The sequence below is a fragment of the Argiope bruennichi genome, chromosome X1, assembly GCF_947563725.1.
Source record: "Argiope bruennichi chromosome X1, qqArgBrue1.1, whole genome shotgun sequence".
Taxonomy (NCBI): Eukaryota; Metazoa; Arthropoda; class Arachnida; order Araneae; family Araneidae; genus Argiope; species Argiope bruennichi.
Window position 1 is genome coordinate 119,496,353 of NC_079162.1, and position 21,178 is coordinate 119,517,530.

The 21,178-nt window shown below is 26.4% G+C and overlaps 1 protein-coding gene across 1 annotated transcript; it reads right to left on the reverse strand.

Annotated features, from left to right (window-relative positions):
- Positions 1-1,153: 1,153 nt before the first annotated feature.
- On the reverse strand, positions 1,154-5,350 carry LOC129958719 (uncharacterized). Its single transcript, XM_056071373.1, has 2 exons — positions 5,290-5,350; positions 1,154-2,498 (listed from the first exon to the last, which is right to left on the reverse strand). The coding sequence occupies exon 2, from the start codon at positions 2,260-2,262 to the stop codon at positions 1,312-1,314; it is 951 nt and encodes a 316-aa protein (XP_055927348.1). The 5' UTR covers positions 2,263-2,498; positions 5,290-5,350; the 3' UTR covers positions 1,154-1,311.
- Between the last annotated feature and the right edge of the window lie 15,828 nt (positions 5,351-21,178).

Consider the following 21,178-nt stretch of genomic DNA (forward strand, 5'->3'; position numbering starts at 1 on the left):
GAGGAAGAGGTCAAAGTTTGGCAGTTAGAGGTTTGAGTCAAAAACGTTTTTTTCAAGCTCTCGGATTTCGAGTAGTCGATGTCGAAACTGACATGTTTCAACGAGACTGCACGTCTTTGTTCAATTATCGTCAAGAAAAGCTACAACCAGAGGAAAGTTTTAACGAACGCAGTAACAGTATCGTATTTATAAATGACGAATCTCATCGACATAGAGTTCACGTGTCTGGTGACGATTCTCAATGTGCTGGTCGTTTAGCTGCAGAACTCGCCAATTGGATTCACAAATTGAAATTGTACAATTTTCAAGACTTGACAAACAAGACTTTGTTTAAGTTTAATTTATTGTAAAAATTGTATATATAGAAAAATGTAATTGTAAAAATGTAAATGTATGTAGAAAAATGTAATTGCACTCTATGGAAAAAGTAATAAATGTTTTTTATTCAAATTGCGGGGTTTTTTTTCTTTTCTGTATTTATATTATTTGAAGAAAAATTTAGCAAAATCTAATGTTTGGAAGAAAAATTTAGCAAAATGTAACGTTTGAAATATAAAAGTGTTTAAAATAATAATCTTATGAAAAATTTAAAGATTTGTTACGAGTCATAACGTCTGTTACATTTCGTCGCAGACACCCTTGACAGGTGCTTATCTAACTTTATCGCCGGAGCGTGTATAACCTTGAATAAAATATGAGAGTCGTAAGAATTAATTTGTGAAAATAAAATTTTAGTTGTGTAGATTATTGATGCATCCCAAAACGAAACTAGATGCATCAATAATTTACACCGGCTATTTAGATTAAAATGTATAAAATTGATTACTGGTATTATTAAAAGTAATTTCAAAATGGTAATTATTCAATTTTAATTTATTTGTTTCTGTAACAATTTATAGTTTTAAATTTTTTTATTTTGAACTCAAACTATTTCTTTTCTTACGTTCTGAACAACTAATACATCTAATTGCTTTTTCTTTAACCTCATTGCATTTATATCTATTACATCTCCTAAATGAAATTATATCTTTACAATCTATGCAATAATATTTTTCGCACATTATGCTTTCAACTTGTTATAAAATAAATTAAATCACTAAGCTCATAAAAAGAGCCAATGTGTAAAGAAATACAAACTGTTTAAAAAATTAAATTGAATTTATTTTTTACTAAAATGTACAATTAATAATACAAAAATAAATATGAATATTTACATGTGATGAATAAATATATATACAATAAATAAATAAATATATAATAAAATATATAAATAATAAATGAAATATATAAAAATTTACACAAAAACAACAACTAATCAAACAAATCTTCATACAGATCCAGTGGCAAGTCTGGAGGATTTGGTTCAAGGTTTTGTAAAAAGTCAAAATTTGGGCTCTTTAACCAATCCTTTATTGCATCTATAAGTTGCGCATCATTAGGTAATTGCGTTGGCATTTCTATAGATGCATTTTCCATCGGGATATTTAAATCCCGATCGTCCAGACCAAAATAGTCTCTACATTCATAATTTGAACATTCTAGTTGTTGAGTTTGCAAAGGTTGTGGTTGTGCATAAGGTTCGTACATGTAATAAACCCCTGGCACATTGTTTATTTGACCAATACCGGGTGGTGGTTCAACAAAACTAGAATGTTCAAAGTTTGTTGTCGAGTATGGCCCATTTTGTCCAACACTGTAACTTGGTTCGTTGTTTGACACGAATGAAACACTCTCACCAAAGCTAGTTTCTGGAATGGACGCAAAACTAGGCACAGAATGCTCAAAGCTAGTTTCGGTGACCATAGATTCACTTGTTTCAAAGCTAGTTTCGGTGACAATAGATTCATTTGTTTCAAGGCAATTTTCGGTGACACTTGCAGTAGCTTCAAAACTAGTTTCCATACTTTCAAAACTAGTTTCTGGAGCATTGTCACTTTCGGGAATGGTGGGATCAAAACTGTCATCATTGTTGGGCACATGAGGCAGAAAACTCGTCGATTCAAACTCTTCATCAACTTGCATCGTCGTTTCCATTTCTCGAGATTGTCCAGGTGGTGCAATTTCTGTTGATGAATAAGTGCACGAAACGACACTTTGAGAAATTGAGGGTAAAAAGGGTAATTTAAAACCCTCGGAATCTCGTTTTTCGTGTCGTTTCTTTCGCCCTCTTTTGGATTTGAAAAAGGATTCTGCATTGGGAGAATAGTCTTTAGGAATCACCTTTTCTTCCTCCTCTAAATAAAAATCTACCATTTGATCCATGGCCGGTGTTGCAGGTGGTAAAAAATCTTCTCCAGATTCTTGGGTGGTACATTTGGACCGCCTCACAGTTTTCGACTTTACAAATGGCTTTTGCAGTTTTTTTATGACATTGCCCCACAAATAGGTCTCACTTGTTTCCAGTAATTTTTTCACTAATTCAGATATCCAAAATCAGATGCTTGCTTACATTCTTCAAAAAAGGTCAGCTAATACAGAAAGTTGAATAAGCAGAAACACTAAAAAAATAAAAGGAAAATTTTTTTGAAACAAATTAAATAATTTCAAACTCTTAATATCTGGTCAGGAAAAACCTTTAAATTTCAAAACAGTTTAAGCAAATGTTGTAAAAATTACGCTAATAAAGATATAATATCACTGTGATACATATATTATTGAGCTTTGAGAGTTTGGTAAAGAATTTTGTTTTTTCAATATTCAATACTGGAAAGAGAGAGAGAGAGAGAGAGAGAAGATACATTGATTATAAATGGCCACATGGCAATAATTTACATATCAATTTTAAAAGTATATTTAACTGCTTGGTTAGGAATTTATAGAATTGTGACTATGTCAGTTATTAATGGCCCTAAACATTATGTACAGTATTTAATGGTTCTTTAATGTGTGTCAAATTTCTGTAAATAATGGTTGCGTCTAATAAAACGATCAGCATTTTAACGCTTTAGAAAGGAAATAAGAAACATTCAGTAATAAATAAGTCTCATGTATAAATGATGTTTTTCACATATATTTTGGATGCAATTTAATACATGTTTGATTTTTAAATGTTTCAGAAGAATCACAAGCAAGAAATACAAGATTACAAAGTTATATAAATATATCACAATTATCAATTTTTTTAAAAAAAGATATAGTCCAGCAACCTTAGAAATAATTTAATTTAAGCAGACACTTACATGAGCAGAACATTTAAGAGATAATAAAAACTGACATTAAATATTCTGTTTGAAGGGGGAGGAAAATGAAACATCGTAATAGAGAGCTCCAAGAAATTAACGATAACGTATCTAATATTAGCTCTAAACACCGAATTAATTGATTGAATGATATATTTAAATTAAACAGATTTAAATGAGAAGGCATGAATTTAAAACATAGATCTCAGAAACATTATTGACAACAATAAGCTATTAATAAGAGAAAAGGAAAATTACAGAAAAGTAACGAAATAACCAAGTTTTCAGTATTCCTAAATTAAAATACTTCCCTGTAAACATAAAGCAAATACGAAAACTGATTCAAGGATGGGAAAACGAATATGCATGTTCAAATGCAAATAAAGAGTAAATTGTCCCTAAATAAATGAAACAAATATATGCTTGTCAGAGAAATGAAAATTACTTTACTTAAAAGGAAGAAGGACTAATGTTTATACAATACTGTAGAAAGACTGATTAAATTTGAAAATATGTAGAGATGTCATATATGGAAATTCATTCATTTATTTTTGCTTGATATAGAACTTTGAGGAAACTAAATTTTGAAAATTAGATGCAAATCTCAACTTACTGTCATATAAGCAGTCATAAAAACAGAAAATAAATTCAGAATACTTTGCATGATTACTAACATTTCACTCTTATTTCAAAATTTGCATAAAAGGATATGAACAAATAATGCTATTACCAAGAAAAAAGTTAACACCTTCTTGAAGAGATTTCAGGCAGGGAAAGAAATTCAGAATACAATATAATGCCAATTTCGTAAAATAAATTAACAAGGAAAAAATATTATCAAGAATCCTTAACAAAAATTATACATTTGAAATTATTACGAATTTTCTTTCATGGGTATGAGAAAAAAACCCACAGAAAAAAATGTTTTAAAAAGAGGAAGTAGCAAAATTAGTGTAATTACTCGCTCTCCATTGAGATTTCGGGTGAATGAAATTCCAGAAAATAAATATGACATCAAATAATCTTAGTTAAATTAATTAAAAACTAAAAAACAACTCTGCTGTTGCATGATTTTCTAAATCTCTCAGAGAGAAAAATCACTTATAAAGAAAGGAAATCATATGTCCAATAACGAGACATAACAGAAAAAGTCGTTGAAAATGAATTTGTCCCCATTTAAGGGCTAAGAAGCCAAAAGTAAAAGCATTAGAGAAGAAAGACAATTGAAAATTCATGGAATTATTCCTGAAGTTTAATATTAAATAACAAGTTTTATTATATTATTTTTTGATTCAATAAGACGTTTTCTCAAGGTATTGAAACAAAATTAAAGGAAAGAATCTTTTAAGAAAGGAATAAAACAAATCAGATTATTCAAGATATCAATAAAATGAGATGGTAATCATGAAAAAATCATGCTTTTAAAATCCCTACAATTCACAAATTTTTAGGAAGATATGAAGTTAATACAAAGTTTAATTTCAACATAGGAAGAATATTATTATAACAAGTCAGATAAAAATGGATTTAAAAAAAAGCAGGCATATCTATTCTTACTGTCATTAAAGAAGTAATTATAGTACAAATAAATTCCAGGGGCTTCAAATCATTAATAACTTTTTATTTCTGTTTCAAATTTTCTAAAAATCAAAATTAAAATAACCATAAACACTCTGTTTGGAAAAGATTTCAAGAGAATAGGAATACAGAATAAAATATATTGCTAATTAAAAATTTAAATTTGGTTGAAAAAGTTATGAAGATTTCTTTTGTGAAAGATTTTCCCAAATGTGACAGAGTTGAAGTCATATTATCTTTGAAGGAGCACATTAATTAAATAAAATATACTTTGAATGGACACTATTCAATAAATAATAAACACTTGCAGAAAAAAAAAAAAAGTCACTTGAAGGAAAATATCCTCACTTATACAATAATGTAAAGCAATATATTACAGAAAATGAAAATGCAAGAAAAAATTGACAGGTAAAAACAGAATATCTAACTTTAAATTATGCAAATCATTTCTCAACATTTATATAGAATATATCTACAAAGTAGCTCAATTTGAATATTAAAAAATATCAAAACAAAACTGAAATAAACAGACCTTCTTGATGTCAGCAGGTTTTTCTTTTTCATCTCAGTAATACACAATGCCGACAGCACCTATAAAAAATTAGCAAAAATGTGTAAATAATTATTACAATATGTCTACAAAAAACAGTTACTTCAATAAACAATCATTAAAAAATCAAATCATAAATATGCAAGCATGTCAAATTCATTCCAAAATATATGTGTCGAAAACACTTTTTTTCTCCTAATTTTTTCATTGATTCAGATATCAAAAATCTGATGTTTGCTTACAAAGATATAATATGACTGTGATACATATATTATTGAGCTTTGAGAGTTTGGTAATGCCATTTGTTTTTTTAAATATTCAGTAGTGAAAAAAAAAATCAGAGAGGATACAATGATTATAAAATGCCACATGGCAACAGTTTACATATCAAAATTTTGAAAAGTATATTTAAGTGCTCGGTTAGGAGTTTATAGAATTGTGACTATGTCAGTTATTAATGGCCTTAAACATTATGTACAGTATTTAATGGTTCTTTAATGTGTGTCAAATTTCTGTAAATAATGGTTGCGTCTAATAAAACGATCAGCATTTTAACGCTTTAGAAAGGAAATAAGAAACATTCAGTAATAAATAAGTCTCATGTATAAATGATGTTTTTCACATATATTTTGGATGCAATTTAATACATGTTTGATTTTTAAATGTTTCAGAAGAATCACAAGCAAGAAATACAAGATTACAAAGTTATATAAATATATCACAATTATCAATTTTTTTAAAAAAAGATATAGTCCAGCAACCTTAGAAATAATTTAATTTAAGCAGACACTTACATGAGCAGAACATTTAAGAGATAATAAAAACTGACATTAAATATTCTGTTTGGAGGGGGAGGAAAATGAAACATCGTAATAGAGAGCTGCAAGAAATTAACGATAACGTATCTAATATTAGCTCTAAACACCGAATTAATTGATTGAATGATATATTTAAATTAAACAGATTTAAATGAGAAGGCATGAATTTAAAACATAGATCCCAGAAACGTTATTGACAACAATAAGCTATTAATAAGAGAAAAGGAAAATTACAGAAAAGTAACGAAATAACCAAGTTTTCAGTATTCCTAAATTAAAATACTTCCCTGTAAACATAAAGCAAATACAAAAACTGATTCAAGGATGGGAAAAAGAATATGCATGTTCAAATGCTAATAAAGAGTAAATTGTCCCTAAATAAATGAAACAAATATATGCTTGTCAGAGAAATGAAAATTACTTTACTTAAAAGGAAGAAGGACTAATGTTTATACAATACTGTAGAAAGACTGATTAAATTTGAAAATATGTAGAGATGTCATATATGGAAATTCATTCATTTATTTTTGCTTGATATAGAACTTTGAGGAAACTAAATTTTGAAAATTACATGCAAATCTCAACTTACTGTCATATAAGCAGTCATAAAAACAGAAAATAAATTCAGAATACTTTGCATGATTACTAACATTTCACTCTTATTTCAAAATTTGCATAAAAGGATATGAACAAATAATGCTATTACCAAGAAAAAAGTTAACACCTTCTTGAAGAGATTTCAGGCAGGGAAAGAAATTCAGAATACAATATAATGCCAATTTCGTAAAATAAATTAACAAGGAAAAAATATTATCAAGAATCCTTAACAAAAATTATACATTTGAAATTATTACTAATTTTCTTTCATGGGTATGAGAAAAAAGCCCACAGAAAAAAATGTTTTAAAAAGAGGAAGTAGCAAAATTAGTGTAATTACTCGCTCTCCATTGAGATTTCGGGTGAATGAAATTCCAGAAAATAAAAATGACATGAAATAATCTTAATTCAATTGATTAAAAACTAAAAAACAACTTTTCTTTTGCAGGATTTTCTAAATCTCTCAGAGTGAAAAATCACTTATAAAGAAAGGAAGTTATACGTCCAATAACAAGACATAACAGAAAAAGTCATTGAAAATGAATTTGTCCCCATTTAGGTGCTAAGAAGCCAAAAGTAAAAGCATTAGAGAAGAAAGTCAATTTCAAATTCATGGAATTATTCCTGAAGTTTAATATTAAATAACAAGTTTTATTATATTATTTTTTGATTCAATAAGACGTTTTCTCAAGGTATTGAAACAAAATTAAAGGAAAGAATCTTTTAAGAAAGGAATAAAACAAATCAGATTATTCAAGATATAAATAAAATGAGATGGTAATCATGAAAAAATCATGCTTTTAAAATCCCTACAATTCACAAATTTTTAGGAAGATATGAAGTTAATACAAAGTTTAATTTCAACATAGGAAGAATATTATTATAACAAGTCAGATAAAAATGGATTTAAAAAAAGCAGGCATATCTATTCTTACTGTCATTAAAGAAGTAATTATAGTACAAATAAATTCCAGAGGCTTCCCATCATTAATAACTTTTTATTTCTGTTTCAAATTTTCTGAAAATCAAAATTAAAATAACCATAAACACTTTGTTTGGAAAAGATTTCAAGAAAATAGGAATACAGAATAAAATATATTGCTAATTAAGAATTTAAATTTGGTTGAAAAAGTTATGAAGATTTCTTTTGTGAAAGATTTTCCCAAATGTGACAGAGTTGAAGTCATATTATCTTTGAAGGAGCACATTAATTAAATAAAATATACTTTGAATGGACACTATTCAATGAATAATAAACACTTGCAGAAAAAAAAAAAAAAAAAAGTCACTTGAAGGAAAATATCCTCACTTATACAATAATGTAAAGCAATATATTACAGAAAGTGAAAATGCAAGAAAAAATTGACAGGTAAAAACAGAATATCTAACTTTAAATTATGCAAATCATTTCTCAACATTTATATAGAATATATCTACAAAGTAGCTAAATTTGAATATTAAAAAATATCAAAACAAAACTGAAATAAACAGACCTTCTTGATGTCAGCAGGTTTTTCTTTTTCATCTCAGTAATACACAATGCCGACAGCACCTATAAAAAATTAGCAAAAATGTGTAAATAATTATAACAATATGTCTACAAAAAACAGTTACTTCAATAAACAATCATTAAAAAATCAAATCATAAATATGCAAGCATGTCAAATTCATTCCAAAATATATTTGTCGAAAACACTTTTTTTCTCCTAATTTTTTCATTGATTCAGATATCAAAAACCTGATGCTTGCTTACAAAGATATAATATGACTGTGATACATATATTATTGAGCTTTGAGAGTTTGGTAATGCCATTTGTTTTTTTAAATATTCAGTAGTGAAAAAAAAATCAGAGAGGATACAATGATTATAAAATGCCACATGGCAACAGTTTACATATCAAAATTTTGAAAAGTATATTTAAGTGCTCGGTTAGGAGTTTATAGAATTGTGTCTATGTCAGTTATTAATAGCCCTAAACATTATGTACAGTATTTAATGGTCCTTTTATGTGTGTCAAATTTCTGTAAATACTGGTTGCAACTAATAAAACGATCAGCATTTTAACACTTTAGAAAGGAAATAAAAAACATTCAGTATTAAATAAATCTCATGTATAAATGATGTTTTTCACATATATTTTGGATGCAATTTAAAACATGTTTGATTTTCAAATGTTTCAGGAGAATCACAAGTAAGAAATATATGATTACAAAGTTGTATAAATATATCACAATTATCAAAATTTTAACCAAAAAGATATAGTCCAGCAACCTTAGAAATAATTTAATTTATGCAGACACTTACATGAGCAGAACATTTAAGAGATAATAAAAATTGACATTAAATATTCTGTTTGGAAGAGGAAAATGAAACATTGTAATAGAGAGATGCAAGAAATTAACGATAAAGTATCTAATTTTTGCTCTAAACACCAAATTTATTGATTGAACGATATATTTAAATTAAACAGAATTAAATGAGAACAGAGAAGGCATGAATTTAAAACATAGAGCTCAGAAACGTAATTGACAACAATAAGCTAATAATAAGAGAAAAGCAAAATTACAGAAAAGTAGCAAAATAACCAAGTTTTCAGTATTCCTAAATCAAAATACTTCCCTGTAAACTTAAAGCAAATACAAAAACTGATTCAAGGATGGGAAAAAGAATATGCATGTTCAAATGCTAATAAAGAGTAAATTGTCCCTAAATTAAATGAAACAAATATATGCTTGACAGAGAAATGAAAATTACTTTACTTAAAAGGAAGAAGGACTAATGTTTATACAATACTGTAGAAAGACTGATTAAATTTGAAAATATGTAGAGATGTCATATATGGAAATTCATTCATTTATTTTTGCTTGATATAGAACATTGAGGAAACTCAATTTTGAAAATTAGATGCAAATCTCAACTTACTGTCATATAAGCAGTCATAAAAACAGAAAATAAATTCAGAATACTTTGCATGATTACTAACATTTCACTCTTGTTTCAAAATTTGCATAAAAGGATATGAACAAATAATGCTATTACCAAGAAAAAAGTTAATACCTTCTTGAAGAGATTTCAAGCAGGGAAAGAAATTCAGAATACAATATAATGTCAATTTCTTAAAATAAATTAACGAGGAAAAAAAATTATCAAGAATCCTTAAAAAAAATTATACATTTGAAATTATTATAAATTTTTTTTGATGGGTATGAGAAAACAACGCACAGAAAAAAATGCTTTAAAAGGAGGAAGTTGCAAAATTAGTGTAATTACTCCCACTCCGTTGAGATTTCGGGTGAAGGAAATTTCAGAAAATAACAATGACATGAAATAATCTTAATTAAATTGATTAAAAACTAAAAAACAACTTTTCTTTTGCAGGATTTTCTAAATCTCTCAGAGTGAAAAATCACTTATAATGAAAGGAAGTTATATGTCCAATAACAAGACATAACAGAAAAAGTCATTGAAAATGAATTTGTCCCCATTTAGGTGCTAAGAAGCCAAAAGTAAAAGCATTAGAGAAGAAAGTCAATTTCAAATTCATGGAATTATTCCTGAAGTTTAATATTAAATAACAAGTTTTATTATATTATTTTTTGATTCAATAAGACGTTTTCTCAAGGTATTGAAACAAAATTAAAGGAAAGAATCTTTTAAGAAAGGAATAAAACAAATCAGATTATTCAAGATATAAATAAAATGAGATGGTAATCATGAAAAAATCATGCTTTTAAAATCCCTACAATTCACAAATTTTTAGGAAGATATGAAGTTAATACAAAGTTTAATTTCAACATAGGAAGAATATTATTATAACAAGTCAGATAAAAATGGATTTAAAAAAAGCAGGCATATCTATTTTTACTGTCATTAAAGAAGTAATTATAGTACAAATAAATTCCAGAGGCTTCCCATCATTAATAACTTTTTATTTCTGTTTCAAATTTTCTGAAAATCAAAATTAAAATAACCATAAACACTTTGTTTGGAAAAGATTTCAAGAAAATAGGAATACAGAATAAAATATATTGCTAATTAAGAATTTAAATTTGGTTGAAAAAGTTATGAAGAATTCTTTTGTGAAAGATTTTCCCAAATGTGACAGAGTTGAAGTCATATTATCTTTGAAGGAGCACATTAATTAAATAAAATATACTTTGAAAGGACACTATTCAATGAATAATAAACACTTGCAGAAAAAAAAAAAGTCACTTGAAGGAAAATATCCTCACTTATACAATAATGTAAAGCAATATATTACAGAAAGTGAAAATGCAAGAAAAAATTGACAGGTAAAAACAGAATATCTAACTTTAAATTATGCAAATCATTTCTCAACATTTATATAGAATATATCTACAAAGTAGCTAAATTTGAATATTAAAAAATATCAAAACAAAACTGAAATAAACAGACCTTCTTGATGTCAGCAGGTTTTTCTTTTTCATCTCAGTAATACACAATGCCGACAGCACCTATAAAAAATTAGCAAAAATGTGTAAATAATTATAACAATATGTCTACAAAAAACAGTTACTTCAATAATCAATCATTAAAAAATCAAATCATAAATATGCAAGCATGTCAAATTCATTCCAAAATATATTTGTCGAAAACACTTTTTTTCTCCTAATTTTTTCATTGATTCAGATATCAAAAACCTGATGCTTGCTTACAAAGATATAATATGACTGTGATACATATATTATTGAGCTTTGAGAGTTTGGTAATGCCATTTGTTTTTTTAAATATTCAGTAGTGAAAAAAAAATCAGAGAGGATACAATGATTATAAAATGCCACATGGCAACAGTTTACATATCAAAATTTTGAAAAGTATATTTAAGTGCTCGGTTAGGAGTTTATAGAATTGTGTCTATGTCAGTTATTAATAGCCCTAAACATTATGTACAGTATTTAATGGTCCTTTTATGTGTGTCAAATTTCTGTAAATACTGGTTGCAACTAATAAAACGATCAGCATTTTAACACTTTAGAAAGGAAATAAAAAACATTCAGTATTAAATAAATCTCATGTATAAATGATGTTTTTCACATATATTTTGGATGCAATTTAAAACATGTTTGATTTTCAAATGTTTCAGGAGAATCACAAGTAAGAAATATATGATTACAAAGTTGTATAAATATATCACAATTATCAAAATTTTAACCAAAAAGATATAGTCCAGCAACCGTAGAAATAATTTAATTTATGCAGACACTTACATGAGCAGAACATTTAAGAGATAATAAAAACTGACATTAAATCTTCTGTTTGGAGGAGGAAAATGAAACATTGTAATAGAGAGATGCAAGAAATTAACGATAAAGTATCTAATTTTTGCTCTAAACACCAAATTTATTGATTGAACGATATATTTAAATTAAACAGAATTAAATGAGAACAGAGAAGGCATGAATTTAAAACATAGAGCTCAGAAACGTAATTGACAACAATAAGCTAATAATAAGAGAAAAGCAAAATTACAGAAAAGTAGCAAAATAACCAAGTTTTCAGTATTCCTAAATCAAAATACTTCCCTGTAAACTTAAAGCAAATACAAAAACTGATTCAAGGATGGGAAAAAGAATATGCATGTTCAAATGCTAATAAAGAGTAAATTGTCCCTAAATTAAATGAAACAAATATATGCTTGACAGAGAAATGAAAATTACTTTACTTAAAAGGAAGAAGGACTAATGTTTATACAATACTGTAGAAAGACTGATTAAATTTGAAAATATGTAGAGATGTCATATATGGAAATTCATTCATTTATTTTTGCTTGATATAGAACATTGAGGAAACTCAATTTTGAAAATTAGATGCAAATCTCAACTTACTGTCATATAAGCAGTCATAAAAACAGAAAATAAATTCAGAATACTTTGCATGATTACTAACATTTCACTCTTGTTTCAAAATTTGCATAAAAGGATATGAACAAATAATGCTATTACCAAGAAAAAAGTTAATACCTTCTTGAAGAGATTTCAAGCAGGGAAAGAAATTCAGAATACAATATAATGCCAATTTCTTAAAATAAATTAACGAGGAAAAAAAATTATCAAGAATCCTTAAAGAAAATTATACATTTGAAATTATTATAAATTTTTTTTGATGGGTATGAGAAAACAACGCACAGAAAAAAATGCTTTAAAAGGAGGAAGTTGCAAAATTAGTGTAATTACTCCCACTCCGTTGAGATTTCGGGTGAAGGAAATTTCAGAAAATAACAATGACATGAAATAATCTTAATTAAATTGATTAAAAACTAAAAAACAACTTTTCTTTTGCAGGATTTTCTAAATCTCTCAGAGTGAAAAATCACTTATAATGAAAGGAAGTTATACGTCCAATAACAAGACATAACAGAAAAAGTCATTGAAAATGCATTTGTCCCCATTTAGGTGCTAAGAAGCCAAAAGTAAAAGCATTAGAGAAGAAAGTCAATTTCAAATTCATGGAATTATTCCTGAAGTTTAATATTAAATAACAAGTTTTATTATATTATTTTTTGATTCAATAAGACGTTTTCTCAAGGTATTGAAACAAAATTAAAGGAAAGAATCTTTTAAGAAAGGAATAAAACAAATCAGATTATTCAAGATATAAATAAAATGAGATGGTAATCATGAAAAAATCATGCTTTTAAAATCCCTACAATTCACAAATTTTTAGGAAGATATGAAGTTAATACAAAGTTTAATTTCAACATAGGAAGAATATTATTATAACAAGTCAGATAAAAATGGATTTAAAAAAAGCAGGCATATCTATTCTTACTGTCATTAAAGAAGTAATTATAGTACAAATAAATTCCAGAGGCTTCCCATCATTAATAACTTTTTATTTCTGTTTCAAATTTTCTGAAAATCAAAATTAAAATAACCATAAACACTTTGTTTGGAAAAGATTTCAAGAAAATAGGAATACAGAATAAAATATATTGCTAATTAAGAATTTAAATTTGGTTGAAAAAGTTATGAAGATTTCTTTTGTGAAAGATTTTCCCAAATGTGACAGAGTTGAAGTCATATTATCTTTGAAGGAGCACATTAATTAAATAAAATATACTTTGAATGGACACTATTCAATGAATAATAAACACTTGCAGAAAAAAAAAAAAAAAAAAGTCACTTGAAGGAAAATATCCTCACTTATACAATAATGTAAAGCAATATATTACAGAAAGTGAAAATGCAAGAAAAAATTGACAGGTAAAAACAGAATATCTAACTTTAAATTATGCAAATCATTTCTCAACATTTATATAGAATATATCTACAAAGTAGCTAAATTTGAATATTAAAAAATATCAAAACAAAACTGAAATAAACAGACCTTCTTGATGTCAGCAGGTTTTTCTTTTTCATCTCAGTAATACACAATGCCGACAGCACCTATAAAAAATTAGCAAAAATGTGTAAATAATTATAACAATATGTCTACAAAAAACAGTTACTTCAATAAACAATCATTAAAAAATCAAATCATAAATATGCAAGCATGTCAAATTCATTCCAAAATATATTTGTCGAAAACACTTTTTTTCTCCTAATTTTTTCATTGATTCAGATATCAAAAACCTGATGCTTGCTTACAAAGATATAATATGACTGTGATACATATATTATTGAGCTTTGAGAGTTTGGTAATGCCATTTGTTTTTTTAAATATTCAGTAGTGAAAAAAAAATCAGAGAGGATACAATGATTATAAAATGCCACATGGCAACAGTTTACATATCAAAATTTTGAAAAGTATATTTAAGTGCTCGGTTAGGAGTTTATAGAATTGTGTCTATGTCAGTTATTAATAGCCCTAAACATTATGTACAGTATTTAATGGTCCTTTTATGTGTGTCAAATTTCTGTAAATACTGGTTGCAACTAATAAAACGATCAGCATTTTAACACTTTAGAAAGGAAATAAAAAACATTCAGTATTAAATAAATCTCATGTATAAATGATGTTTTTCACATATATTTTGGATGCAATTTAAAACATGTTTGATTTTCAAATGTTTCAGGAGAATCACAAGTAAGAAATATATGATTACAAAGTTGTATAAATATATCACAATTATCAAAATTTTAACCAAAAAGATATAGTCCAGCAACCTTAGAAATAATTTAATTTATGCAGACACTTACATGAGCAGAACATTTAAGAGATAATAAAAATTGACATTAAATATTCTGTTTGGAAGAGGAAAATGAAACATTGTAATAGAGAGATGCAAGAAATTAACGATAAAGTATCTAATTTTTGCTCTAAACACCAAATTTATTGATTGAACGATATATTTAAATTAAACAGAATTAAATGAGAACAGAGAAGGCATGAATTTAAAACATAGAGCTCAGAAACGTAATTGACAACAATAAGCTAATAATAAGAGAAAAGCAAAATTACAGAAAAGTAGCAAAATAACCAAGTTTTCAGTATTCCTAAATCAAAATACTTCCCTGTAAACTTAAAGCAAATACAAAAACTGATTCAAGGATGGGAAAAAGAATATGCATGTTCAAATGCTAATAAAGAGTAAATTGTCCCTAAATTAAATGAAACAAATATATGCTTGACAGAGAAATGAAAATTACTTTACTTAAAAGGAAGAAGGACTAATGTTTATACAATACTGTAGAAAGACTGATTAAATTTGAAAATATGTAGAGATGTCATATATGGAAATTCATTCATTTATTTTTGCTTGATATAGAACATTGAGGAAACTCAATTTTGAAAATTAGATGCAAATCTCAACTTACTGTCATATAAGCAGTCATAAAAACAGAAAATAAATTCAGAATACTTTGCATGATTACTAACATTTCACTCTTGTTTCAAAATTTGCATAAAAGGATATGAACAAATAATGCTATTACCAAGAAAAAAGTTAATACCTTCTTGAAGAGATTTCAAGCAGGGAAAGAAATTCAGAATACAATATAATGTCAATTTCTTAAAATAAATTAACGAGGAAAAAAAATTATCAAGAATCCTTAAAAAAAATTATACATTTGAAATTATTATAAATTTTTTTTGATGGGTATGAGAAAACAACGCACAGAAAAAAATGCTTTAAAAGGAGGAAGTTGCAAAATTAGTGTAATTACTCCCACTCCGTTGAGATTTCGGGTGAAGGAAATTTCAGAAAATAACAATGACATGAAATAATCTTAATTAAATTGATTAAAAACTAAAAAACAACTTTTCTTTTGCAGGATTTTCTAAATCTCTCAGAGTGAAAAATCACTTATAATGAAAGGAAGTTATACGTCCAATAACAAGACATAACAGAAAAAGTCATTGAAAATGAATTTGTCCCCATTTAGGTGCTAAGAAGCCAAAAGTAAAAGCATTAGAGAAGAAAGTCAATTTCAAATTCATGGAATTATTCCTGAAGTTTAATATTAAATAACAAGTTTTATTATATTATTTTTTGATTCAATAAGACGTTTTCTCAAGGTATTGAAACAAAATTAAAGGAAAGAATCTTTTAAGAAAGGAATAAAACAAATCAGATTATTCAAGATATAAATAAAATGAGATGGTAATCATGAAAAAATCATGCTTTTAAAATCCCTACAATTCACAAATTTTTAGGAAGATATGAAGTTAATACAAAGTTTAATTTCAACATAGGAAGAATATTATTATAACAAGTCAGATAAAAATGGATTTAAAAAAAGCAGGCATATCTATTCTTACTGTCATTAAAGAAGTAATTATAGTACAAATAAATTCCAGAGGCTTCCCATCATTAATAACTTTTTATTTCTGTTTCAAATTTTCTGAAAATCAAAATTAAAATAACCATAAACACTTTGTTTGGAAAAGATTTCAAGAAAATAGGAATACAGAATAAAATATATTGCTAATTAAGAATTTAAATTTGGTTGAAAAAGTTATGAAGAATTCTTTTGTGAAAGATTTTCCCAAATGTGACAGAGTTGAAGTCATATTATCTTTGAAGGAGCACATTAATTAAATAAAATATACTTTGAATGGACACTATTCAATGAATAATAAACACTTGCAGAAAAAAAAAAAAAGTCACTTGAAGGAAAATATCCTCACTTATACAATAATGTAAAGCAATATATTACAGAAAGTGAAAATGCAAGAAAAAATTGACAGGTAAAAACAGAATATCTAACTTTAAATTATGCAAATCATTTCTCAACATTTATATAGAATATATCTACAAAGTAGCTAAATTTGAATATTAAAAAATATCAAAACAAAACTGAAATAAACAGACCTTCTTGATGTCAGCAGGTTTTTCTTTTTCATCTCAGTAATACACAATGCCGACAGCACCTATAAAAAATTAGCAAAAATGTGTAAATAATTATAACAATATGTCTACAAAAAACAGTTACTTCAATAAACAATCATTAAAAAAATCAAATCATAAATATGCAAGCATGTCAAATTCATTCCAAAATATATTTGTCGAAAACACTTTTTTTCTCCTAATTTTTTCATTGATTCAGATATCAAAAACCTGATGCTTGCTTACAAAGATATAATATGACTGTGATACATATATTATTGAGCTTTGAGAGTTTGGTAATGCCATTTGTTTTTTTAAATATTCAGTAGTGAAAAAAAAATCAGAGAGGATACAATGATTATAAAATGCCACATGGCAACAGTTTACATATCAAAATTTTGAAAAGTATATTTAAGTGCTCGGTTAGGAGTTTATAGAATTGTGTCTATGTCAGTTATTAATAGCCCTAAACATTATGTACAGTATTTAATGGTCCTTTTATGTGTGTCAAATTTCTGTAAATACTGGTTGCAACTAATAAAACGATCAGCATTTTAACACTTTAGAAAGGAAATAAAAAACATTCAGTATTAAATAAATCTCATGTATAAATGATGTTTTTCACATATATTTTGGATGCAATTTAAAACATGTTTGATTTTCAAATGTTTCAGGAGAATCACAAGTAAGAAATATATGATTACAAAGTTGTATAAATATATCACAATTATCAAAATTTTAACCAAAAAGATATAGTCCAGCAACCGTAGAAATAATTTAATTTATGCAGACACTTACATGAGCAGAACATTTAAGAGATAATAAAAACTGACATTAAATCTTCTGTTTGGAGGAGGAAAATGAAACATTGTAATAGAGAGATGCAAGAAATTAACGATAAAGTATCTAATTTTTGCTCTAAACACCAAATTTATTGATTGAACGATATATTTAAATTAAACAGAATTAAATGAGAACAGAGAAGGCATGAATTTAAAACATAGAGCTCAGAAACGTAATTGACAACAATAAGCTAATAATAAGAGAAAAGCAAAATTACAGAAAAGTAGCAAAATAACCAAGTTTTCAGTATTCCTAAATCAAAATACTTCCCTGTAAACTTAAAGCAAATACAAAAACTGATTCAAGGATGGGAAAAAGAATATGCATGTTCAAATGCTAATAAAGAGTAAATTGTCCCTAAATTAAATGAAACAAATATATGCTTGACAGAGAAATGAAAATTACTTTACTTAAAAGGAAGAAGGACTAATGTTTATACAATACTGTAGAAAGACTGATTAAATTTGAAAATATGTAGAGATGTCATATATGGAAATTCATTCATTTATTTTTACTTGATATAGAACATTGAGGAAACTCAATTTTGAAAATTAGATGCAAATCTCAACTTACTGTCATATAAGCAGTCATAAAAACAGAAAATAAATTCAGAATACTTTGCATGATTACTAACATTTCACTCTTGTTTCAAAATTTGCATAAAAGGATATGAACAAATAATGCTATTACCAAGAAAAAAGTTAATACCTTCTTGAAGAGATTTCAAGCAGGGAAAGAAATTCAGAATACAATATAATGCCAATTTCTTAAAATAAATTAACGAGGAAAAAAAATTATCAAGAATCCTTAAAGAAAATTATACATTTGAAATTATTATAAATTTTTTTTGATGGGTATGAGAAAACAACGCACAGAAAAAAATGCTTTAAAAGGAGGAAGTTGCAAAATTAGTGTAATTACTCCCACTCCGTTGAGATTTCGGGTGAAGGAAATTTCAGAAAATAACAATGACATGAAATAATCTTAATTAAATTGATTAAAAACTAAAAAACAACTTTTCTTTTGCAGGATTTTCTAAATCTCTCAGAGTGAAAAATCACTTATAATGAAAGGAAGTTATACGTCCAATAACAAGACATAACAGAAAAAGTCATTGAAAATGAATTTGTCCCCATTTAGGTGCTAAGAAGCCAAAAGTAAAAGCATTAGAGAAGAAAGTCAATTTCAAATTCATGGAATTATTCCTGAAGTTTAATATTAAATAACAAGTTTTATTATATTATTTTTTGATTCAATAAGACGTTTTCTCAAGGTATTGAAACAAAATTAAAGGAAAGAATCTTTTAAGAAAGGAATAAAACAAATCAGATTATTCAAGATATAAATAAAATGAGATGGTAATCATGAAAAAATCATGCTTTTAAAATCCCTACAATTCACAAATTTTTAGGAAGATATGAAGTTAATACAAAGTTTAATTTCAACATAGGAAGAATATTATTATAACAAGTCAGATAAAAATGGATTTAAAAAAAGCAGGCATATCTATTCTTACTGTCATTAAAGAAGTAATTATAGTACAAATAAATTCCAGAGGCTTCCCATCATTAATAACTTTTTATTTCTGTTTCAAATTTTCTGAAAATCAAAATTAAAATAACCATAAACACTTTGTTTGGAAAAGATTTCAAGAAAATAGGAATACAGAATAAAATATATTGCTAATTAAGAATTTAAATTTGGTTGAAAAAGTTATGAAGAATTCTTTTGTGAAAGATTTTCCCAAATGTGACAGAGTTGAAGTCATATTATCTTTGAAGGAGCACATTAATTAAATAAAATATACTTTGAATGGACACTATTCAATGAATAATAAACACTTGCAGAAAAAAAAAAAAAGTCACTTGAAGGAAAATATCCTCACTTATACAATAATGTAAAGCAATATATTACAGAAAGTGAAAATGCAAGAAAAAATTGACAGGTAAAAACAGAATATCTAACTTTAAATTATGCAAATCATTTCTCAACATTTATATAGAATATATCTACAAAGTAGCTAAATTTGAATATTAAAAAATATCAAAACAAAACTGAAATAAACAGACCTTCTTGATGTCAGCAGGTTTTTCTTTTTCATCTCAGTAATACACAATGCCGACAGCACCTATAAAAAATTAGCAAAAATGTGTAAATAATTATAACAATATGTCTACAAAAAACAGTTACTTCAATAAACAATCATTAAAAAAATCAAATCATAAATATGCAAGCATGTCAAATTCATTCCAAAATATATTTGTCGAAAACACTTTTTTTCTCCTAATTTTTTCATTGATTCAGATATCAAAAACCTGATGCTTGCTTACAAAGATATAATATGACTGTGATACATATATTATTGAGCTTTGAGAGTTTGGTAATGCCATTTGTTTTTTTAAATATTCAGTAGTGAAAAAAAAAAATCAGAGAGGATACAATGATTATAAAATGCCACATGGCAACAGTTTACATATCAAAATTTTGAAAAGTATATTTAAGTGCTCGGTTAGGAGTTTATAGAATTGTGTCTATGTCAGTTATTAATAGCCCTAAACATTATGTACAGTATTTAATGGTCCTTTTATGTGTGTCAAATTTCTGTAAATACTGGTTGCAACTAATAAAACGATCAGCATTTTAACACTTTAGAAAGGAAATAAAAAACATTCAGTATTAAATAAATCTCATGTATAAATGATGTTTTTCACATATATTTTGGATGCAATTTAAAACATGTTTGATTTTCAAATGTTTCAGGAGAATCACAAGTAAGAAATATATGATTACAAAGTTGTATAAATATATCACAATTATCAAAATTTTAACCAAAAAGATATAGTCCAGCAACCGTAGAAATAATTTAATTTATGCAGACACTTACATGAGCAGAACATTTAAGAGATAATAAAAACTGACATTAAATCTTCTGTTTGGAGGAGGAAAATGAAACATTGTAATAGAGAGATGCAAGAAATTAACGATAAAGTATCTAATTTTTGCTCTAAACACCAAATTTATTGATTGAACGATATATTTAAATTAAACAGAATTAAATGAGAACAGAGAAGGCATGAATTTAAAACATAGAGCTCAGAAACGTAATTGACAACAATAAGCTAATAATAAGAGAAAAGCAAAATTACAGAAAAGTAGCAAAATAACCAAGTTTTCAGTATTCCTAAATCAAAATACTTCCCTGTAAACTTAAAGCAAATACAAAAACTGATTCAAGGATGGGAAAAAGAATATGCATGTTCAAATGCTAATAAAGAGTAAATTGTCCCTAAATTAAATGAAACAAATATATGCTTGACAGAGAAA

Bases quoted from the DNA above. Each gene is read 5' to 3' on its own strand.
- LOC129958719 (XM_056071373.1), bottom strand. From the start codon at position 2,262: ATGGATCAAATGGTAGATTTTTATTTAGAGGAGGAAGAAAAGGTGATT.